General features: G+C 46.1%; 3 protein-coding genes, 1 non-coding gene and 1 pseudogene across 5 annotated transcripts; 2 read left to right on the top strand and 3 right to left on the bottom strand.

Moving 5' to 3' along the window:
* Positions 1–472: 472 nt before the first annotated feature.
* LOC136535634 (copper-transporting ATPase PAA2, chloroplastic-like) lies at positions 473–6,641 on the bottom strand (annotated as a pseudogene).
* A 2,148-nt stretch (positions 6,642–8,789) lies between these two features.
* On the top strand, positions 8,790–10,399 carry LOC136535633 (ylmG homolog protein 2, chloroplastic-like). Its single transcript, XM_066527970.1, has 3 exons — positions 8,790–9,132; positions 9,227–9,432; positions 9,808–10,399. Exons 1-3 carry the CDS (start codon positions 8,899–8,901, stop codon positions 10,085–10,087), a joined length of 720 nt encoding a protein of 239 aa, XP_066384067.1. The 5' UTR covers positions 8,790–8,898; the 3' UTR covers positions 10,088–10,399.
* A 212-nt stretch (positions 10,400–10,611) lies between these two features.
* Positions 10,612–15,577, bottom strand: LOC136535632 (guanine nucleotide-binding protein alpha-1 subunit-like). Its single transcript, XM_066527969.1, has 14 exons — positions 15,091–15,577; positions 14,785–14,905; positions 14,609–14,681; positions 14,347–14,384; positions 14,168–14,257; positions 13,937–14,014; positions 13,253–13,360; positions 13,071–13,172; positions 12,136–12,191; positions 11,922–12,056; positions 11,518–11,611; positions 11,373–11,432; positions 11,207–11,286; positions 10,612–11,056 (listed from the first exon to the last, which is right to left on the bottom strand). Exons 2-14 carry the CDS (start codon positions 14,875–14,877, stop codon positions 10,891–10,893), a joined length of 1,173 nt encoding a protein of 390 aa, XP_066384066.1. The 5' UTR covers positions 14,878–14,905; positions 15,091–15,577; the 3' UTR covers positions 10,612–10,890.
* A 1,857-nt stretch (positions 15,578–17,434) lies between these two features.
* On the bottom strand, positions 17,435–21,094 carry LOC136540546 (uncharacterized). 2 transcript variants are annotated; one of them, XM_066532549.1, is made up of 4 exons: positions 20,336–21,094; positions 20,118–20,210; positions 19,798–19,865; positions 17,435–18,917 (listed from the first exon to the last, which is right to left on the bottom strand). In XM_066532549.1, the coding sequence occupies exons 1-4, from the start codon at positions 21,017–21,019 to the stop codon at positions 18,773–18,775; spliced, it is 990 nt and encodes a 329-aa protein (XP_066388646.1). In that variant the 5' UTR covers positions 21,020–21,094; the 3' UTR covers positions 17,435–18,772. The 2 variants fall into 2 exon arrangements, with proteins under 2 accessions (XP_066388646.1, XP_066388647.1); XM_066532550.1 differs by lacking the exon at positions 17,435–18,917 and having other exon boundaries at positions 19,798–19,910.
* An 853-nt stretch (positions 21,095–21,947) lies between these two features.
* LOC136541059 (small nucleolar RNA Z247) lies at positions 21,948–22,084 on the top strand. Its single transcript, XR_010780164.1, has one exon. It is a non-coding gene; the product is annotated as a small nucleolar RNA Z247 (small nucleolar RNA).
* The last annotated feature ends 621 nt before the right edge of the window (positions 22,085–22,705 follow it).

The following is a 22,705-nucleotide window of genomic DNA, read 5'->3' as shown; positions in this document are numbered from 1 at the left end:
CCACAACACGCACGCATACTCACCACTATGAACACACATACGCAAACTCTATTCCTATGAGCACCTCCGAAGGATTGAGCCGGCAGATCTCGAGATTCACGAAGTCATCACAGGCGCCTCGTTGTCGACGAGGACGTCGCCTACCACTGAAAACATAGCGCCGTTAATTCATGATCATTATAGTGTGTTAATCTCGATCTAATAGTAATCTCCTAGCTACGTTATTTTTCAGAGGTAATGATGGCCATTATAGTGTGGCCACAATATTATGGGCCTATTTGATACAAAGGGGCTAAAGATTACCCCTCTCCTTTTAGCCATCTTTTAGCCCTTGAGGATTCAAACATAAGAACTAAAAGGGAGGGCCAATCTTTTGTTCTCAATTAGCCCATTAGCCCCTTCAAGGTGGGCTAAAGGGGACTAAAAGGTGTTGTGGAGACTCAAAAACCACCTTTTAGCCAGGGTATCCAAATATCTCAAGAGGCTAATCTTTAGCCCTCCATTTTAGGGGCTGTAGCCCTTGGGCTAAAGGAATCGAAACAGGCCCATAATCAACTAGAGTTGCTATTTGTTCGTAGGGGCTACTGTGTGAAATGAAGCATAGCTGCATTGCTCGACCATGAACAATAGTCACACGCCCCAATGATCTCTTTGTTTACAGCAGCACCATTACAGATTTACAATGTTTGAAGGCCGTGGTAAATTGCTCTTCTGGGTGACTATGCTTGCTACTCTAGCTGGCTAGATAAACTGTACACGAACATGCTACAGCTGACACGAATAGCTTACTACTTTTATAGTTCTGACTCTGTTCAATTAGCCGGAGCTGGAAAACCAGTATCAGCACCCTCTATCATCCAGTACCATCTTGAAGCACTGTCCTTCGGCTGGGTCAAACTAAGCCCAACAATTCAGTTTAATCTTGAGCTCAGATCAGCCTGCCGTTTTTCTGTGTTCAGAAACGACCCATGCAGCTGCAGAAGCAAAGAATTGCTGACGACAAAGATGGAGCTGAGGGCCATCAATCCCCCTGCGTGATAAACCGCGAAATACAGCGTCACTACTAAAGCTCGATGACCCAATATGAGGAAAACATGGCATAACAGACAAAGTGTGTAGTTGGCCTCAATAAACATTACCTGAGAGAGATGGTGTCATGGCGAAATCATATTGTGGCAGTAACACTCCAGCAGCAATTGGAATGGCTATTATGTTATATGCCACTGCCCAGACCAAATTTTGGTGAACTTTTGCCATCGTTGCCTTTGACAGGGATAGCGCATCTACCACCTGAGCAAGAAATTGTTTGATCTCTGTTAATAGCACTTGAGTTATTCAGATGAAAGGACCATTGCAAGAAAGAACCATACCTGAGAAAGTCTGTTGCCTAATAGAACAACTGAAGCTGCATCAGAGGCAGCGTTCTCCTTTGAGTGAGTTCGCATGGCTATTCCAACATCTGCAGCAGCCAAAGACGGTGCATCATTTATTCCATCACCAACCTGGACAATAGCAAGTACAAATCAATTGTGTTAGGAATCAATACAGGTAAAAAAGGTCAAGTTCAATAAAAAAAAAGACAAGTACTTGACACAAAGTTGTCAGTGAGCAATTTTGAACTATGTCTATTGTCTCAAATTGAAACTTTTGTAAATATTTATACTTTTGGACTATACTTTTGGTCTATGAATCACAAGTGTGGATATTTGACATGTCCATGATAGAACACCCATAAAGCGTTGGATTTCATTACCATTGCAACTCTGTGTCCCTTCCCTTGCAAAGTTGATATAATGCTTGCTTTGTCTTGCGGAGTTAGGGAAGACTTTATGTTTTCATCCCTGATTCCAATAGTCCTCCCGATGCTCGCCACTGCTTCTTGCCTATCCCCTGACAGTACAAACGTTGTAATGCTTTCCTGCTGCAACCTGATGATTAACAAGACAAGACAAATTTAAACATGCTGCGCTGCTTTAACTATACAGATAAGGCAGTAATAGTTGCAAAACTTGCATGCTACTTCAAAAATAACATTAAAAGTATCTAAGGATCTTGCAGCAGCATTTCACAACGCCTCTGAGGATAACCCTATTAGATAAGAGAAATGTATCTGTACCAAGAAAACACAGTTAAAATGCAAATAATCACTCCAGAAAATACCTCTCCACAGTTAAGTTTGCGTCTTCTCGTAAAATATCTGATATAGCAATAGCACCTATAATTCCTTCTCCTTCACGACCAACGTAAGCAATTGACTTCGACTGATTTGATGATGATGCTTCACTTGACAACATAGACTCCAGCCGGTTTCTAAGGTCTCTCAGTTCAGTTGGCGATGCTTTAGTTTCAAAACGATCATGCACCCAATCCAAAGTGCCTACTGCAACTAAACTCCCATCTACTTCCGCCAAACAGCCAAATCCAGGCTCTGTAAGCTGACCACTTGTGATCGGAATATCTAGCTTGAGTAGTTCAGCCTTGTTCATTATAGCATTTGCAATTGGGTGCAATGCTGTTTTCTCTACTGCAGCAGCAAGACGAAGAATCTCTGTCTCCTCATATGCCAGAGAAGCAATAGAAGTAACTACTGGTTTTCCTTCTGTAAGTGTCCCTGTCTAGAATCGGAATAAATTGTTTGTAATGAACAAAAACACAACATTGAGAATAGCAGTTTACCATGAAAAATAAAAAAGCCAAATGAAAAAAACACATACTTTATCAAGCACAAGAGCATCTATTCCAGCCAAACGCTCTAAAACATCACCTCCTCTAATAAGTAACCCTCTTTTAGCACCTAGTAAAAGAAAAACAAAGTGACAGGAAGTTATGGTAAACAAAAATATGCAATCAGGAAAGTTTCTGTTCAAAAGTACAGTGAGCAATTGACAACTAGAATAGGGATCCAAATTTGCTCAACAAAAGAGTCTACAAGTTTAGCTAGTCCCCATCATATTATCAAAGATCGGAACAAATGGATGGAAACAGATGGCATAGAAAGTTACCTAGGGAAGTTCCTATTAAGATAGCTGTAGGTGTAGCTAATCCAAGTGCAGCAAGGACAGGAAACAACCTGCAGGGAGTAAAGTTCACAAAATTAGTCCAAACAAACGCTTCAAACGTGGTTTTACGAAAGAGATTTTGAATGAGATTTCAGGTTTTGCATGTGCAATGATCACACCATATTAAGGGTACATGTTAGTTGTTCAACTGTGAAATCAGTCAATTTGATAAAATTCCAACAGTTAGACTGAAATGCTGAGTTTTTTTCTTCTATTAAAGAAAAACTATAGCAGGGCCACTTACTAGTACATCCACAGCAAGCTTTATACTCAAAAGTAATGAATCCCCATCTGGGCCAGCAATATCATTGAAAAGAACCTCTGGAAATACGTGCGTGCCAATGTAATACCTTAGGGAGGGAGAGGGTTAGAAAAAACAATATTTTTTAGTCACAACAGGATTTTCGTAGAAGAAAATAAAAAACAAGAGCACACCAGAAGGAAAAGGTTGCTGCAGCCAACGTCATAACAGTATACACAAATGGTCCTGCAATGGAATCTGCAAGCCTTTGAACAGGAGCTTCACGTGCCTGGGCATCCTCAACCTGTTCAAGGATACATATTAGTTAGACACCCTTTTCTCCCTTCGTTTTACTCTCAACAGCAAAGAAGTGTTTTTCACAACCATGCGGACTATCTTAGCTATTGTTGATGATGGTCCAGTACATGTTGCTCTGATCTTTAGCGGGCCATCCTTCAAAACAAGTCAAATAATAGGTTGTTACTTATCCAGCAAAGAAGAGTGAAAGGCATCTGAACTTATGAAGGTAGTGGAACATCAAAGTTGAAGAAGTGACACAAAACATTGTAGTGAATTTTGTGAAGTGTATCTAGTTAAAGCATCCTTTGGACGTCAATCAAGACATGAGAAATGAGTGAAGAGCTTACTGATACGCCAGTCACACTTTAGACAGAGAGCAGATGGCAGCATTTTAGAGTAACAGGGCATTCATTATTTTCAAGCATTTAGAAAATAGAGTTGATTGGAAACATCTTATTGGAATCAGCCCTAGGGTCATGCTTTCAGGCAAGAACTTATACATACCCAGTTCACAGTTCCTGAAAATACAGGAAGCCCAGTCTCCTTGGCTACAGGCAAGGACTCTCCAGTAAGCATTGTTTCGTCAACAAAACTTGATCCTCCAATAACATTCCCCTGCAAGAATGAGTTTCAGACGGATTGAGTTGAAACCCACCAAGAGCCCCAAGTCACGGTTCAAGGCACTTCAATAGCTGCTTTCTAAGTACTCCTATTCAAACATAGATCGATAATACTGGCAAATAAGAAAAATGAAACTATGGAGTAGCTCCATACATCTACAGGTATAGTTTCTCCTGGCAGGACCAATATTGAGTCTCCAACACGGACATCATCAACAGGAACCTCGACAGTGATTGCATCAGAATTCAAACTAGTGTCGGCGGAAGGGTCATCACTTGAGGAAGTAACAATTAACCTCGACTGAGGTGATAACAGTGACTGCCACAGATCACCAGACATCATTAGTTTCAATGAATCAATTATCTTGCATGATGATATATGGTGCATTCCTTTTCTATCGGTTATTTTACAAAACAATAATTTTTCTATAGGGTTTGTGGAAAATGGTAGTAAAAATTATCCATCTTATCTTCTGTCTCTAGCGTTGTAAAATAAAAAATAAAAATGCTTCTTGCTGGAACAATAGTTAGATATAAATCAATACTTACAATGAGCTCATTCATATCACTGGATGCCTTAAGCCTTGCACTTTCTTCAAGAGATCGCCCAAGAAGTACAAATCCAAGAAGCATGACCTGCATGCTACAAGAAAACTTTCTTCAACAAAACTTTGCCATGCAAAACAAAACTCGCAACTCAACTGTTCTTCAGTCAAATACCAAACTGGTTCGACTAATGTGCAAAAAGAAAATCGAGTTTCCATGTTCTGTGAATCAACACTGCTTTCGTCAAAACCATTGCAAGATCCAAGATCAGAGCAAACTCTATGACAAGAGCCGAAGATAAAAATTACAGCTCAACCAATAGGACTATAAAAAAATTGACTCACCGGTTCATCAAAAAAGGTTGAATTCCACTCCAACTCAGGGTTCAGCAAGGACACCTTAAGAAATGCAAAGCTAAATTAGTATAAAACTATATGGTTGGACAGAAAAATTGACTATGGACCCACTTACTGCACTGATAGCAAATGCAGCTGCAGAGCCAAATCCTACTAGAGAGTTCATGTTGGGGGAACCTTGCTTGAATGCTCTAAAACCATCAAACAGTATATCTGGAGGCACATTGAAATGATGTGACGAAGAGAGAATGGAATAGCTAGAGAAGCAAGTGCTAACAACGTGATGGTATTTCATTCAACTTCAGTTTTGTTTCTTACTAATTCTTAGAAATTCGCGCTGGTCAGTTTCCTGACTCCTAACTTTCTTAATTCTTAGAAATTGATTGAATATAAAAACATATCAGTCGCTATCGGGTCGGCACAAGATTAAACAAAACAACATGTACACGAACGCACAATATGAGACGTTGGGAACCGACTATACCTCTTCCAGGCCCAAGCAGAGCAGCTGTAGCAATGCCACATTTCACATAAGAATTATGCAACAGATCCAAAAACGTTCCTGCACCAAGCACAGACCAATCAGAGGGGCCCTTAGCGCCAATATTAAACCTCACTTTGCTATGCCGGAAAATCAGATCACGCTCTGAATGTCCCGTTGTAGTTCCAACTCACCGTGGCCGATATGGATACCGAGCGAGTGCAGGATGTGGGACGCGTGCGAGCCGCAGCAGAGCGCGACGAGCGTCCACGCGAACGCGACTCGGCCCCGGCTCCGCGCCAGGAGCTCCTCCTTCCTGGCCGCCATCTCCCTCCACTTGCGCGCGCTCTCCCCGGCGCCCGTGGCCGCGCCGCCTCGGCGCGCCGTGGCGGGGAACCCGCACTCCGTGAGCCTGGCCGCGAGCTCCTCGCCGGCGCCCGGCGGCGCCGGCGCCCGCAGCCGCACCGCGGCGGACTCGGCGAGGAGGTTGACCGCCGCCGTTTCCACCAGCGGGTCCGCCGCCAGGATGGCCCGCACCCGCGCCGCGCAGCCGCCGCACATCATGCCGCTCACGTCGAGCAGCGCGGTGACGGCGCCGGAGGTCCCCTCCCCAGCCGCCGCGTCGAGCGCGGTCGAGGCGGGCGATGGGTCGGCCGTGGCGCGGGGCCGGGCCGCGGGTGCGTCGCGCGTGGGGAGGCGGAGACGGAGACGGCGCTGGAGGGAGTGGTGAGAGGCTGGCGCCGAGCGCCGGCAGTGAACAGGGCGGAGGCGCTGGAGGGGGAGAAGACTACCGCCCGAAGCTGGAGGTCGGACGTGCTGTAGGAGGGAGATGGTGGCAGCGGTCGCCATGGAGACGATCCCGAGACCAGAGGCCTCCCCGGCGAGCGGCGGAGAGGGCGGTGAGTCCGCAGCTCAGGGCCTGGCGGCGGACATGGGAGGTGGTGGTGGGAAATGGAGGAGGGGTGGAAAGGAGCCAGAGTGGTCCTGGACTGGTGGTTGGTGCGCGCCGGGATTAAAACTCGAGGAGGGAGCGGGGAGGGGAGGCGAGGACGAGGAGGGGGCTATTCCAATCCAATCCAAACCATGTGCTGGACGGGACGGGCCGGATTTCTTCGTCTGGACAGGACAGGAGTACAGGACCCCAGTCGTCCCCAGTTGTTGGAATCTTTTGCCGTGGAAAACGTGGTGAGTGTTGGTTTGGGATTGCAATGCAAGGGCGCGCGCGTTCTGGATTCGTGACACACGGCGCACTGCACTGAAGTAAACGTGACAGTGTCTCACGGGAGCGTGGCTACGCTGCCGATTGGCAATTTGGCATCGTGCCCGGCTGCCCGCTGCCAAAGGAGGTGGTCACATGTCCACGTGACCATGTCCTAGAAAACCAAAGTCGTAAGCATTCTCACTCACTCGGGGTTTTCACGTTTCATCTCTGAAGCACCAAAGTCAACACCATTCTCCATCCCCCTCCATGGCTTCAACAGTACACCGTGTCTTGGAGTCTATGGGGTGTTTGGATTTCAGCCACGCCCACCGTTATGGCCCGCTATAGTTTCCCACGCTGATATTTAGTTGACGCGGAAGCTTAGGCTCCCACAAAAACTTCAAACTCATTTAAAGGTAGTGACATTTGATTTCTCCATCACAACGTTATGGGAACTAAAAGAAATATATGTATATCTGCTTACATCGATCTCGAGTGTACGTGGGACTAAAATTGTCAAAACTTAGAGAACCATTTTCTTCCTTGCTTCGCACATCCATGGGTTAAGAAATAATTGTTTATTTGCTCAGCGAAGCAAGAAGGCTACTCGGTTCATGTATTATTGTTTTTACTTCAACATCGGTCCACACAAATGGTATGACTTGATGCTTCCACACTTTGTTTCTTCTTTTAGCATCGGTAAAGAGCAACGTTGTGGCTAGTATTAGATGAAGAACAAATGCACTTAGGGCTGGTTTAGTTGGCGAAATGGAACTGTAGTACTTTTCGTTGTTATTTGGCAATCAGTGTCCAATCATAATCTAATTAGGCTTAAAAGATTTGTCTCATGAATTTCGTCTAAACTATGTAATTAGTTTTATTTTTTATTTATATTTAATGCTTTATGCATGCGTCCAAAGATTCGATGTGACGAAGAATCTTGAAAAATTTTGAGAACTAAACACTACCTTATTTGTTGAAGCTTGCCGAAAGTTAGAATCGACAATTATGTACCTTTTCTCACTCAAATGAAATAGTCTGGCATGTTTGATATCGGCCACACGTGGCCACGCCCGAAGTGTGGCGAGCCGCAGTCGCGGCAGGGTTTTTTGGCGCCACACTTTTGTGGCGTGTTTCCTTCTGTGAGATTCCGTGCCTGCCGTAGTTGAAGCCGTAACCAAACAACAGCTGCGGTGGGCGTGACTTGCCACATTTGTGGCGTGGTTGTTTGCGGCGGCAAACCAAACAGCCTCCAAGGGGATGGAAAATTATATTGCTACTCGGAATGATACATTCCCAAATTACATGGGAAAACCTGAACGAAAAAAGAAATAATATCCTATCCAAATCCTTCTATCTTCTTCTCTAATAGTTTTAGTTGATACGTCAATGTTTGAGATGAACAGTCCCGTTGAACACCAAAGCTAGAGGCTCTGTTCGCTTTGCCGGAAGGTCATGGCTAAAAGTATTGTTCGCTGATTTATTACGAGAGAAAAACATTGTTCATTCACTGAAATAGTATAGCTCATAAGACAAGCGAGCGGGACCAAAGTACAATTTTCATGCCGAATCTGTTGATCACCACTAAAACATTGGACATGACGTAAGATCGAAGGTTTCGGAACTAGACCGAAACCGCATCTTGCATCTAAAATGATGAAGACAAAACATTGACGATTAAATCATCGGGTACATCGCATGCTGCAGAGTCAGCGCGTCCAATCTGAAACGATAAACAGTCTGTTCGCTTGTTGGTTTCAGCCAGCCCAAACCAGCCAGCAAACAGTATTTTTCTCTCACAATAAACCAGCACCAGCCAACCCAAACCAGCCTAGAAACCAACCAGCGAACAGGCCGAAAGTGGGAAATTACTCTAGCAAGTAGGGGAATTATTAATTTAAATTTCATCTAAATCTTGTCAGCAGTTAGTTACTAATTTTTTTTCAGCCCTGATAATTTGTAAACAGTCCAAGGACCAATATAGAAAAACAATTCCATACCATCTGATCTGGCTGCCTCGAAACGTTATCTGAACCCTGTAACCTCTCGTCCGCCATCCGACTCGACCCCTTCAAGGCTCGAAGCACGGCACCAATGGCCTCCCCCAACGCCGACCCGGCTCAGCAGCACCACGCCTCGACGCCGCCACTCCTCCTCGCCGTACGCCACCTGCCGTTCCCCGGCGTCCACCGGACACGCACGCTCCCCGGCCCCGACGTCCTCACCCCTCTCGCCCGCCGCCTCGAGGAGCTCGCGTCCGCGGCGGCCGCCCACCCGCTCCTGAAGCCGCTCTTCGCCGCCCACTCCCACCTCTCTTCCTTCTCCCAGGTAGGCAGACACACGCTGCATTCGTGAGCTCGATCTCAGTAACACAGTAGACGGAACCCAACGCCGCTGTGGTGTGGTTTGATGGAACGAGCAGGGCAGGAGGCGGCTGGTGGTGGCGCGGCGTGCGACGCTGCTGTCTGGGGAGCACTGCTTCGCGGCGGTGCTCGGGGACTCGGTGGCCGGGTTGGTGGTGTCCAACGGCATCAACAACTTCCTCAACCTTTACAACACGGTGCTCGTCGTCAGGCTCGTGCTCACCTGGTTCCCAAACACGCCGCCCGCCATCGTCGCGCCTCTCAGGTAAGCGCCATCGCAACTATGGTAGTACATGCTACATTTCCCTATTGATGTGGTTCAAATAATTGAGATTTATTAGAATGGAGAGCTCCTGGATCGCTAGAAAACGACATGGTTTCACAACCTACATTGACAGTGTGCCATTTCTTTCGTCAAAAGATTCAAACTGCACACGCAATTTTGCTTCCTCAATCGAAGTGATCAGTGAACCAAATAGTGGGAAAGCAGAAAAGCTTCTCTGCCTTGTACATTTCTTCTTCAGATAAAGAAGAGCGTTCCTGGATGGCTTTTTCGTATGCTTGTGGAGACGTCTAAAAGTGAAAAATAAAATGAGCTGTTTTACACTGTATATGTAACAACAATGGCAATGCAATGCAGCACGATATGTGACCCGTACTTGAACATCTTCCGGGGCATCATCCCGCCGCTCGGGGGAACGCTGGACCTGTCGCCTATCCTCGCTTTCATCGTCCTCAACGCCTTCACCAGCACGGCCGCCGCGCTTCCGGCGGAGCTCCCAAGCTCGGCAGCTGCACAGCATCACCAGAGGACTGCTGCTCCATCCAGCTCGGCACCGCTTGAGGTGACGTCCAACCAGAGGAAATGGATGCGGAGAATGCGGTCACAGAAGTCACAGGGAGAAGGTGGTGATCACTAGGCCTGTGAGCTTGTGGCTGTGTTCGTCAAATCGTCAGTGCCTTGTTCTTACCAGCTGGGGATCATGCTTCGCATGAGACGCTCAAGATCTGCACAACACTGTGTTGGACATGCATGCTCTTTGCTCTCTAGCCATCAAACGCAAATTCTGGCAATGCCGCATGCAGAATTCACTTTGGTTCATCACGTTGCTTCAAATGGATTTTTGCGTTGTAATGCGTTGGCGTTGCGGAACTTTCTTCCTTTGAGGGCTGTGCTTTCTGCATGTATGTAGACGAACCTGCTTGACTGTAATAGCACTTTTGGTCTTTCAGACGTCCAGCTTTCTTGAATTCCAATGGTATGATCACACTTTCGGTCTTTCAGACGTCTAGTCGTCTACCTTTCTTGATTGTTAAATTCCGATGGTGTGATCGCGAAGCGTAGATAAATCCAGTGTTGGGACACTTTCATAACTTATCAATCGAACTTCCATCTAGTGCTGGTTAATAAATTCAGACAATTCGTGACTATGCATGCTGCATAGACAACAACGAATGAACTTAATATTGCGAGACCAAACAGGCAGTGCTCCAAAGGATTGGCAGAACATTTTGTCCTAAAATTGGGTGGAATGGAGAGGATCTGAACTTCCCCAAGACCATGGCACAAAACAGATACTTTTACTGGCTTGTGGTGGAGCAAAAAGATCAACAAATGTTCCTCATGTAAAAAAGAATCACAATAGGCAAAGCAGTGACACTGTAAACTTTCTGTTCCTCTCACCATTCTTGTGGCTTATAAGTTATAACAACACATCCTCAATCAAGTTCCTTCTCTGGAGCGCCTCATGCTCTCGTCGATCAGCTTGAATGTCTTCTTTACAAGTTTCTGATCCAGGGCTGTTGTTCTGTAGATCTTGAACACTCGGTCGACACGGTCAGGTTTGCTGCTTTGGAAGTAGAGCTCCTCAAACTTCTTTTTTACAAACCTATCAAAATGATCCCCTGGTCAATATAAGACACAAAACCAACACATAAAGATGACAGCAACGTGGAAAAACTTATTTTGGCATCCATGTGCACATATACATCTTTATATGATACTGCCAAGCCATAGGGAGACAGAGAAGCATACTCACTCATAGGCATGTTCCACCTCCTGTTTGCCAGGTGCGATGGGCTGGTAATCTTTAAACCACTCGCACACACTTAAAGGAACCTACATTAGGAGAACAAGTGTTATTCACATGTGTGAATTAGTGTATTATACTCAGCTCTTGGTAGGTAAAGAAGGGCAACAGTTACCTTTTGTATTTTTCTCTCAAATATGTCAAATTTGTTGAGAAATAACATGAATGAGGTTTTCTGGAAGTCAAAATTGCATCAGCTAGGTCTCAGAATGACTAAAACATAGTATGAGAACAGACATTGTGATAATTAAGATACAAACCTCGAAACATCTTTGCTTTAGCACCCAATCAAAGAGCTCTTTAGTCTCCATCATTCTGTTTTTCGTCTCATCCTCACATAACATCTGATCGTACCTGAAAAGTGCCCCACCAAACAAGTAAGGCTATGAAACTTTTTTGTGCAAAAAAATCATATTTATTTCAATTAGAAATACAAGTAATATAAAAGGCACTCAAAATAGAACTGGATAGTATCAGTAACAGAACAAATGTTCTGATCATGGAAAACCAATCAGTGTTACAGTGACTTAGAGGCAACTACAACACAATTTTGCAGTGCCCAAACCAAATATGAAAAAAAAGCAACTTCTGACTTTCTGAGTAGAATTTGCCATTATAGGTTAAGTTCAAGCTAATCAAGTGTAAACTAGGAAACTGGGCTTACTCGCTAATGGCAGCACAGAATATTACAGCATTAACACCTTCAAAAAGATGGATCCATTTCCTTCTCTCGTTTCTCTGGCCTCCTACATCATATAGCCTATAGACCTCTCCGCCTCTTTTGCTCTCTCCTAGAGGGCTGCAGAAAAAATACATTAATTTGATTGTTAAGAGTTATATCTAACTAGTGATAAGCAAGTAGCACAATAGCAGATTACCTAAACTGAGTTTCTACCACACCATTTGTCCGTACTCTTGCATGAAGCACGTCCTCCTGCAAAATCAGTCCTTGTCAAGTAGTCCACATAAATTATTAGAGAGTAAAAATCAAGAGCAAGCCTTTTAAGACCTATCCTCAAATAACCAGGCAGTAAAAGAAATGGATATGATGAAACATCCACATGCAAGGAAATGTTTCTATATGGCATGAGGATGACTGGATTCGGCCAATTCAAACTAGCAAAACCCTATAGATATTAGACAAGTAGCATATATGATCAATCAAGAAATATCTTAAGGAAAATATCCACAAATAGTATCATGAGTCATGACAGATCAGAACAAGATTATTCCAATTTATGCACTTTAGAGGCTGCTTCCTAATGTACCACTATTATTCAAATACATAGATGTAATTTAACAATTTTCTTTGCTTGAGAGGAGGGAACATCGTTGCTAGAGAAAAGTAACCTCGGTAGTGTGACCATGCTTATGTTATGGAAGTTCTTTTTTTTTATGAAATTATGTTATGGAAGTTGAGAAAGGAATCAAAAGTCTTTTCAGCAAAGAAAAGTTTCTGGTAGATAATCGCATGGAAACACCAGAGGTTGAGGCCTGAGGGACTCAGATAAGATTAAGCCTGTTATATAGAAGTTTAGTAGCTTTTCCCCTCACTGCACTACAAGTAGGCATGGTGAGTCTACATTGTTATATATAAGGTGTAAATTGTAAATGTGTTCCCTCCCTGAATATTTAAACTAATGGTCTCCTAAGGTCTTCAAAAGAAAAGGTTCTTGTTCTCCTACTAGTTGACAACCTCAAACAGTATGTAAAATTCAGTACCATGACAATCAGCATGAAATATTATGCCGACGTCAGAAAACAAATAGGTAAAATCTCTCTTTAAAAAAGTAGATTGAGGATAATTTTGTACCTTCGTTGGTACATAATCTACTTCAGATAATCTGTCCAAATTTTCCATGAAGTACTGCGCACAGTCTGGGACTTGCAGAATACTTCCTCGAGAGTAAGTTTCCTACAAACAAATTTCTAAATAATAAAGCTTTCTGTTTAAAAGTTTATACATTTTTAAAATCAAAGTAGAAGAAACTTCACCTGAATGGCTGGATCTTGCCATAGTTTTCTTACATCCTGTACACGTTCTTTGTTCAGCGATGGGTAATCCAACCTGACACCAATTTCTGATAGTTTTTCTCCAATCTCCTGAAGTTATAATAAAGTTACAATACAAATACACAAAAGGTATTTTAGTGGGCTAATAAGGTGTGCTCTGTGCAATGAGAAGCTTCTAAGAGCTAATAAATGCATTGAAATGCCTACAAAGTTGACATTTGTTAACTGTTTAAACTCATAACTACAAACAAAGCAAATGCTCAAAACCTGATCTAGATTAATATCACATAACAAACATTTCAAACAAGAAATATTTTAGCATATCTACAGCTGCACTCTCCGAAGCAATAAAATGTAGGTGCAAGGTTACCAGATACCAAAAGATGTAAATGATTTTCTGGACAATCTAACGAGAAATGCATAAAAACAATGACCTAGTCATTTCTTTACCTCCCTGTTCCATATAGTTGAATTTAATTTCAACAGATATCATTCATGAGCATGTAATCGTGCAAAGCATAATAAGGCATTTTGGGTTAGCAAAGCTCCAGGCACATTCGTTAAACCATAGCAATTGTGTCAGCCAAACCACATTAGGACAATTACGTTGCAAAATAAGCAAGATGGCAAAATTGAACTCTAATTTCCAAGGAAAAAGGTGCAAACCTGACTATCTGGAGATAAAACATATTTTGAGGAATCATGTTCCACTTGGGCTAGCTCTTTAGCTCCCTCATATAATATCTGGGAATGCATATTTAACTCATTACTGAGACAAAATATCAGCAAATACACCCTCATTGGAGCAGCAAACAACTCCATAATCAAAACTTCCTACATAATCATCACTACATCGTAAGAGAAAAAAAAAGACACACCCTTTCTAGTATAGCATACTTTAATTGTCTGATACACGTTCGCATGGATGACTGACGTGTAGCTCTTAAGCTCTGCCTCGTCAAAGCCAGTTTGGAAAAGGAGCTTTATCTGCAATAAGTGGTCAGACATATATATGACTTGCTGTCTTGCTGATGACATAGGAATTATGATTCTCCAGGGAATGGCATAAGCCTTACTTGTTTAAATATTGTAGACTTCCCTGATTCTCCAGCACCTTTCAAAGAAGCGATTGAAAAAGAGGACTAATGTTAGGAAGACAGGCAAAGTAATTTAGCGATGGACAACACATTATCAAGTCAGAATGCAGGCGAGAATTGACTAGGGATCAACTTCACGATAGTTCTTTTGGCTGACCCAGCAAACTATCAAGACAAAAGTCTACAAAACAGGTATACTTCACATGACAAAATACCTCGAGTTCAAGTAAGTTGGCATTACCAAGAAGTAAGAGCTTGTAGATGCGTTGCTCGGCCTTTGTTTCTTGCAAAATCCTCCGGTCGATATCTGCAGACTGCACCCAATCTACTAATGTCAGAAAGTATCGAGTGTTGCTTCTTACCAACACAAAAATGAGACCTACTGACAGCATTAGCCTGGTCTAAGCGACAAGTTACCTTTGCATTTTCAGCTGCTTCAGTCTCGTCGAAGGAATGGGATCTGCTACAGGATGAACCCATGCTTTCAATCACACAGGTAAGCACAGACATTATTCTAGAAGCGCGCTCTCATGCCTGCCTGAGGGGCGGACACAAGGACATGGGTGTACACATGTACACCCAATAATGTTTGCAAAAACACGAAGTTAGTAGGCATGATACATATATACGCTTGCAATTAGATCAGATCCGAATAATAGCTTAGGTTAGGGTTCGGGTGCTCGGTCTCGCACAAAAGGAAGCGAAGAGGAGGGGTGCGCGTACCTGGTGGTGGGTGCTCATCGCCGGCGAAGGGCCTGGCGAAGACCTGGCGAAGGGCCTGACGATGCTACACCTGGGTACCTGGCGTAGGGAGGCGGCGGCGGTCGCCCAGTTGCGCCACTCAGAGGGGGGAAGAGAGAGAGTGAGTGAGCTAGCGAGCGCACGCGGGATGAACGACTGAACGGGAGAAGAAAGGAAAGCGGTGAGCTGGAGTTCCGTGCTGTATGGTCGCCACCTGCTGCCAGTGAACGGGAGAAGGAAAGGCACAAGCACAAGAGTCACGACAGTCCACGAGGGTCAAATTGGTTTGTCTGAGAGAGGAAACTTGCATACATGTAAAACATAAACGGTTATTCTAGCGCCCGGCGTCCGGCGCCTGAGTTGCGTCCGCACGCCGCTCTCCTCCTCAACGCGAATAGAAAATCAGATTGAAATAGAACGGAATAAAATTACGTCGACAGCGTCCCTGTCCTCCCCTCCATTCCTCACCGCGCTCTGTCCCTGTTCCCCTAAGTACTCCGTTCCCCCACCACGCCCCCGTCCCAAGAACACAAAACATTTCAAGTGCAACGTCGTAAACATATGAAAAATCTATGTAATGCAACATCGGAATATAAATATTACGTTATCGCAAAATTATGTAATGCAACATCGAAAAACATGTACTGCAACATCCAAAATTATGTGCTGCAACATCAAAATTACGTGTAGTGCGACATCGAAAAACATGTACTGCGACATCAAAAAATATGTAATATAACATCGAAAACTATGTGCTGCAACATCGAAAAATATGTACTGCAACATCTCAAATAATAGTACTGCAACATCGCAAGAATCAACCATGAAACATGGACATTGAAACATTCGAAAATCATCTGTTACAATAACCAAAAAATCACATTGCAACATTCTAAAATCACCTATTGCAACATCCTAAAAACCCATTACAACACGAAAAAACAGCAAAGGACGTACAAACAGCAAGGGGATGGGTTCGAGGTGCAGGCTACTTCAACCCTGACCCATCACCTTGGAGCTTGCCGGAGGGAGGATGGAGGAAGGAATAGGACCCCGGTCCAAAGCTCACCAGAATCCTAGCCACCGACGCGTCCCTTAGATCCAAAGGAGGAGGAGGAGGAAGGCTCGGATCCAGAGGAGGAACGACCTACCTTGTCGGAGCCGCCGCCGCAACGGAGTGAGAGGAGGGGACGCCATGAAGGCCGCCAGACTTGAAGGAAGATGCACGTGGAGGAGGGGTGGCTGGATTCATGGAGGGGAGGGGAGGAGGCTTGCTCGGGCTGCCATGGAGTGGGGGGGGGGGGGGGGGGGGAGAGCGGCCGCCATGGAGTGGGAGAGAGAGGGCCACGGACACAGCGATGTAGAAGAAGTGGTGTGCGGTGGAGGAGCTCGTAGCAACGATGCGAATGAGGAACAATGTCGCTCGCTATTTTATTCGTTGATGAGGAACTCTGTATGTGGGTCGGTGGCTAGGCCTAGCTAGTCGCGTCCAACGCGGGATGGACGCCCGGTAAGAAGCATTGGGTCCGTTCGCTTCGCTGAAAAAACAAACCGAAACACTGTTTTGACTGATTTGTTGTGAAAGAAAAACACTGTTCCGGCTGAAAAAACAAGCTAAAAAAGACAGATTATAAGAGAAGCGAACAAGGCAATTATCGAAACATAAAACAACTACCATAGCAACTAATAACATATACTCTCGCGATTTTAAATTATAAGATATTTTAGTTATATATATATATATATATACACACACGTACTTAGAGGAAGAAGAAAGAAAGAAAAAATATAAAATGGCGAATGGGAACCACTTGTCAGGTGCTTCATCTCACTTTCTAGCATCCCTCAACTAAACATAGAATGCGAACAATTCTATCATGTCAACCAAACGCAGAAGTGCGGAATACGGACAGGTCATGGGTCCATCTCTCAAAGCTGAGATGAAACCATGACATCCCACTAGGCACTATATATCCCAAACCGAACGCATGTTAAGTTCAGAAAATAGGCACCTGAGTTATATAGTTTTTTCTACTTAAGTTAGTGGCTTTAGTCACTGGTTTACAGTTAACCCACCTACCAGTGACTTAAGTTCAGTAACCGGCACCTCAGAGCATCCGCGGTGTGCGGTTCGAAGTTGGATCGATACAATAAATGAGATGATGGAACCGAGTACGATACACTGTGAAGCTGATTCGATGGAGACCCCGGTCCTGGAACCCGCTCCTTCGCAATCACCCATCGTCTTCTCTCTCTTGCCGTTGGTGCTCATGCAGACGAAGGGATGGATATTTTATTTACGTGGGCCCCACTTATAGGATCAAGTGTGGTTCTATACATTGTGGCCAATTTATCAGTTGAAGTCACATTAGGCTATAGAACCGGGGCTGGTTCCATACACTGCTGATGCTCTCATACTATCATACAGTGGGTCTCAATCTCATGTGGAAGACATTTCTTTTACATCTTATTTGTTTTTACCTACGTAATCACGCTCAAATTTACTCCCTCATCTAAATGGAGAGCGTGGTGGACTAACTTGTCTCGAGAGACGAAAATAAACCAACGAGCAATGGCTCGCTAGCGACGAGCGTGTATGCGCCACCACGTGCGAAGCCGTTAGGTTCATCTACTCCGTGAGACTGTGAAGATGTCGAGTCGTTTGGACCCTGGACTAAAGATGGCAACGGGCCCGATATCCGATACCTGATACCCGACGGGTATTTAATTCATTAGGAGACGGGGATGGGATCATATCTTTACCCGCGGGTATCTAAATGGGAAAGAATCCATACCCGACGGGTATAGCGGGTACGGTAACGTTCTCTGTTTACCCGTCCCCGTTACCCGTTGGGGAACCCGACTATTTGAGCTGTCATGCGAGTATTAGGCCCAAAAAAACTCAACATAGGTATTTTGGTCCAAATCTGAACAGTCATATATATAGTTTGTGTGTTCTAGAAACCTTCGTTCAATTTTTTCTCACCATCTCCGCCAGCAGCACAAGCACGCCTGTCTCACGAGCGCTCATGCCCCTCGCTTCCTCAGTTCGGTCTCTCTGCCACCTTTGCTCGTCCTCTTCGCAACCTCGCTCCTTCTCCTCGGCATCTCCGAGACTCCGACACTTATACCCGGGTGAAGAAGAAACGTCTCCGATTACAAAGCTGCGACCTCAAGTGTCCTTGTTTATCGGGTATGCAGTACCCGTCGGGTATCTGTTACCCGACCGATACCCGACGTGTATGGGGATGGGTAAGAATCTATACCCAAGACAGTTAATGGAGATGGGGACGGAATGAATTCTCCGTAGCGGGAAAGAGAACATTCCGGTGATACCCAACGGGTATATCTCCGTTGCCATCCTTACCCTGGACTAGAAGCCTAGCCAAAACGAGGCCTTATGGAGATAAAAAAAAAAAACGAGGCCTTACACTTTGAGCATTTTACTCTTAACTCTCAGAGAGTAACAGGCCTTACGGAGATAAAAAAAAAACGAGGCCTTATACGCTTCACAAGACTGAACAAGAACCTTTTGTTCTCAAAGCGCCTCCATGGAATTTCTGCGACTCCTGGGGTCAGATTCTCAACATGCTCCATGCTGAAATGCTGATGCTAGCAAATCGGCCCAAGAGCACAGACTGAACCGACTCGACCGTTTGAACAGCTACCGAGCATGCTGAGTCGAAGAAGGCTTTTGTGATGCAAGTAAGAAATCCAAGACGACCTTGTTGAACCGATCCGGGTCCTCCATCTGAGGCACGTGGCCGGTTTTCTCGACGATTTCCAATTTAACATTCGCTCCTAAACACCTGCGATATGTGCCATGCAAAAAAAAAAGGTATTAGCACGGGAGTACGGCAGTCCGCCGTAGTTTGACAGCATCTTTGCAGTATGCAGTTGTGACAGCCATTGGTTCGATCGTTCCATAAGGAACGGCTATTCATGTCCCGGTCTCCAATTGCATCACAGTGACTACTATGAGGTTCGTCGACCGGGTGATTTGGGCTCTTCTATCAACTGAATTCTGGGCCGAAGGATAGAACTCGTGCGCGCTCTGTGACGTCCGATCTGGCTCGCCCTGGAGGAAGGCTCCTGCTCCCACTCCGACGCCGCTGGCCGGCACCGGCCTCCCTTCACCGACGCACCCTAAGCCGCCCGTCCGATGCCGCCCCCCAGGGCAGCCATCCCCCGCCGCCCCCAGGTCGGTCATATGCCGCTTCTCCCCGACACCGGCCACCCTCCGCCGCCGCCCCCAAGCTGGTCGTCCACCGCTGCCCCCTAGGCCGACTGTCCGTCGCGCGCCCCCGGCACCGGTGCCACTGCTCCCTCCGCCGTCGCCCCCTGTAGCGGGTGCGGGCGCGGGCGCGCCCCCCTAGCTACGAATTTGTTTTTTTTTCTTGAAATTTGTGAATAATTTACGAATAATTTGATGATATTTGTGAACAATTTAACATATATTTCTTGGATATCCATATAATATCTGGAGTCCATAGAAATAATTTGTAGATTTTTCTAAAAAATATGGCATATATTTGTATTATCCTCAAATTACACTAAACAAGTCATTGTAAATATAGTAATAAATCAGTGTAAATATATTTAGAAGACAGCGTAAGTGTATGGAAAAAATTCAGTTGATAGGAGAGACCAAAATAACTTAATGTCACCTAGACAGATCCTTGAGGTTACCTCTTGACGGCGAATGCCTTTTCCAAGGGAAATATCTGATCGTGGTCTCCCCAGATGAGCAAAACGTCCTGCCATTGACGACATCAATTCAATTACAGAGTAGACAGTAGAGACTGAAATTCAACACGGTGCAGACAGTCAGACACAATTGTTTAGAAGCAAATCTTTGTGCAACTAGCTCGATTTTTTTGGCTGTCATTATAAACCAGCTTATAAGTGGTGCGGTATTTTTCTCTTATAAATCAACCGTACAAATCAGCACAAGCGACTTTACAAGGACCCGAACACTTGTATCCATTCAAAGAGGCTGCGACAGATACCTGAGGCAAGGGTGTCAGTTGGAACTCGTCAGTGCCGACATTGATTGCCTTCATCAGTTCAATCTTCTCCTCCCTTTTATCCGTGAAAAGTTGCTGCAAAATCGTTGAATCGACACGATCACTACCTACCCTTTCATCTTGAATTGTTCAAACTAAACAAAAGAACTGAAGAATTCACAGAGCGACCTCAAGTAGGAATCCGCTTTGCTGTCTGTTACCTGCACGGCCTGTCCGATCACGAAGTCGGGCAGCAAGGTGATGGCCTGCCTCCGGTAGAAGGACAGCTCCATGAGCCGCCGCGCGCCGCGCGAGTCCAGCGGCATGAGCAGGTCAGCGGTGCGCGCGAACCCGGGGCCGGCGCGCTGGAGGAGCGCCCTGTCGTCGTCGGCCGTCTTGAGCAGGTCGGAGTTGGATATCACCACGGGGCCGACCCTGCCGAGCCCCGCCGCGCGCGCCAGGGCGTAGGCCACGAACCCGCCGTAGCTGGTGCCGACGACGGCCACGCGGGCGCCCGCCGCGAGGCCCGGGAGCGCGTCCAGCAGCGTGGCGAGCGCGGCGGCCTGCGCGGACTCGGACGGCGCCGGGGAGCCGCATGAGGAGGCTCCGAAGCAGAGGAGGTCCGGGGCGACGACGTGGAAGTGGCGGGACAGCGGGCCCACCTGCCGCCGCCACTGCCAGGTGGCCATGGGCCCGAAGCCGTGGATGAGCAGCAGCGGAGGGAGCCGCGGCTCCCCCGGCGGCGCCCAGTAGTGGATGTTTATGGCGCGCTGCCCCGATGCGCCGCCGCCGCCCGTATCGGACGAGGTGGCGGCGGGGAGAGAGATGGTGTGGGGTTGGAGGCCGGCACCGAGGAACGCGCGGCGCGCGATGAAGTCCATCAGCTGGAGGACGCCGAAGCCCATGGCGACGCGCGCGCGAGAGAGAGGTGGCTCAGAGACGATTGCAGTGGAGGCGAAGCGGATGAGAAGCGTGTTAGATGATAGATATCTTCAACTACGTCTATGTACATTGTATCTTGTAGATAGGATTAGTTTCTAGTTTGTAGCTAGCCATCTTGACTCTAGTTTATTGTACAAGTTAGTTAGTTAGAGCTAGGAAGATTTTATCGGTTGTAAATATGATTTCTTGACTCTAGTTTATTGTACAAGTTAGTTAGTTAGTTAGAGCTAGGAAGATCTTATCGGTTGTAAATGTGATTTCTTGTACAAATCATGGTGGGGGCTATTCCCACTACATATAATATAACACAGAACCGAGAATGTCAAAGGGTATCTCGTTAACCCAAATTTTACATGGTACCAGAGCCTGTCTCCCCACGGAGCTTTCATCATGTCCTCCTCCTCCGCCACCGCGCAGCACGTCGTCCTTTCCTCCCTCGGTTTCCTACCGGTCAGCGAAAAACTAACCCGTGGGAACTTCCCACTATGGCGCGCTCAAGTCCTCTCCTCAATCCGAGGAGCGGAGGTCTTCGAGTTCCTTAGCCCTACAGCCAAACCACCAGCCTAGTATCTTCTCAAGAAGAAACCTGATGACACGGAGGAAGAGGTCCCGATCCTGAACAAGGAGTACAACACATGGGTGGCGAAGGACCAACAGGTCCTGAGCTACCTCCTTGTCTCTCTATCCCGAGAGATCCTGCAACAGGTGTCGACTGCAACGACGACCGTCGAAGCGTGGGCCGCCATTGAGGGGTTCTTTGCCTCTCAATTCTGTGCGCGATTGATCAGCACCCGGATGGCCCTGGCAACGGCGTCCAAGGGCACATCCACCATCGTCGAGTACTACAGCAAGATGAAGTCTCTCGCTGATGAGATGGCTTCTACGGGGCGCCGCCTGGAGGATGATGAGATGGTCTCCTACATCCTGACGGGTCTCGACGACAACTTCGACTCCGTGGTGACATCTGTCGCCTCTAGGGTTGAACCAATCTCCCTCAGTGAGCTATATACTCAACTGATAAGTCATGAACAGATGCTCAAGATGCGCAGTGGAGGATCCCAGTCCTCTACAAACCTGGCGTCTCGTGGTGGACGCGGTGGAAATAACTCCAACCGTGGAAGCCACGGTGGCTTTGCCGTGGCGGCGGCAAGCAGAAGGGTGGCCGCAACAACAACTTCAATCGAGGCAGCTCCAGCTCCTTCCAGGCAGGTCTCATTTGCCAAGTTTGTGGCAAGGAAGGGCATCCAGCTTTTCGCTGCTACAAGAGGTACGACGAAAGGTTCTAGGGCAGTGCACCATAGCAGCAGAAAATCCGCCTCCAACGTCACCTCTTCCTATGGAGTAGATACCAACTGGTACATGGACTCCGGGGCAACGGACCACATCACTAGCGATCTGGAGAAGCTCTCCCTCCGTGACAAGTACCATGGAGGGGAGTACGTCCACGCCACCAATGGGTCAGGTATAGAGATCTCACATGTTGGTCATGGTTTTGTGCAGTCCCCCTCACATAGAATTCATCTTCTTAATATTCTACATGTTCCTGATGCTAGCAAGAGTTTAGTATCTGTAAATCGTCTCTCTCGAGACAATAATGCTTTTGTTGAATTCCACCCTGATTGTTTTTTCATAAAGGAGTTGGCAACGAA

Source organism: Miscanthus floridulus, chromosome 2 (genome assembly GCF_019320115.1).
Source record: "Miscanthus floridulus cultivar M001 chromosome 2, ASM1932011v1, whole genome shotgun sequence".
NCBI classification, from domain to species: Eukaryota; Viridiplantae; Streptophyta; class Magnoliopsida; order Poales; family Poaceae; genus Miscanthus; species Miscanthus floridulus.
Note: the sequence above shows the minus strand (reverse complement) of the source record. Positions and strands in the feature narration are given on the sequence as shown.

What these genes read in the sequence shown, in the direction of transcription:
- LOC136535633 (XM_066527970.1), top strand. Translation starts at nt 8,899, where the DNA reads ATGGCCTCCCCCAACGCCGACCCGGCTCAGCAGCACCACGCCTCGACG. An exon ending in ACCTCTCTTCCTTCTCCCAG is followed by an intron (nt 9,133 to 9,226) that starts GTAGGCAGACAC and finishes TGGAACGAGCAG; the next exon opens with GGCAGGAGGCGGCTGGTGGT. An exon ending in GCCATCGTCGCGCCTCTCAG is followed by an intron (nt 9,433 to 9,807) that starts GTAAGCGCCATC and finishes AATGCAATGCAG; the next exon opens with CACGATATGTGACCCGTACT.
- LOC136535632 (XM_066527969.1), bottom strand. Translation starts at nt 14,877, where the DNA reads ATGTCTGTGCTTACCTGTGTGATTGAAAGCATGGGTTCATCCTGTAGC. An exon ending in AGTCTACAATATTTAAACAA is followed by an intron (nt 14,258 to 14,346) that starts GTAAGGCTTATG and finishes CACTTATTGCAG; the next exon opens with ATAAAGCTCCTTTTCCAAAC. An exon ending in GTGGTAGAAACTCAGTTTAG is followed by an intron (nt 12,057 to 12,135) that starts GTAATCTGCTAT and finishes TTTTTTCTGCAG; the next exon opens with CCCTCTAGGAGAGAGCAAAA.
- LOC136540546 (XM_066532549.1), bottom strand. Translation starts at nt 21,019, where the DNA reads ATGGGCTTCGGCGTCCTCCAGCTGATGGACTTCATCGCGCGCCGCGCG. An exon ending in TGATCGGACAGGCCGTGCAG is followed by an intron (nt 20,211 to 20,335) that starts GTAACAGACAGC and finishes ACGATTTTGCAG; the next exon opens with CAACTTTTCACGGATAAAAG. An exon ending in AACTGACACCCTTGCCTCAG is followed by an intron (nt 19,866 to 20,117) that starts GTATCTGTCGCA and finishes CGTCAATGGCAG; the next exon opens with GACGTTTTGCTCATCTGGGG.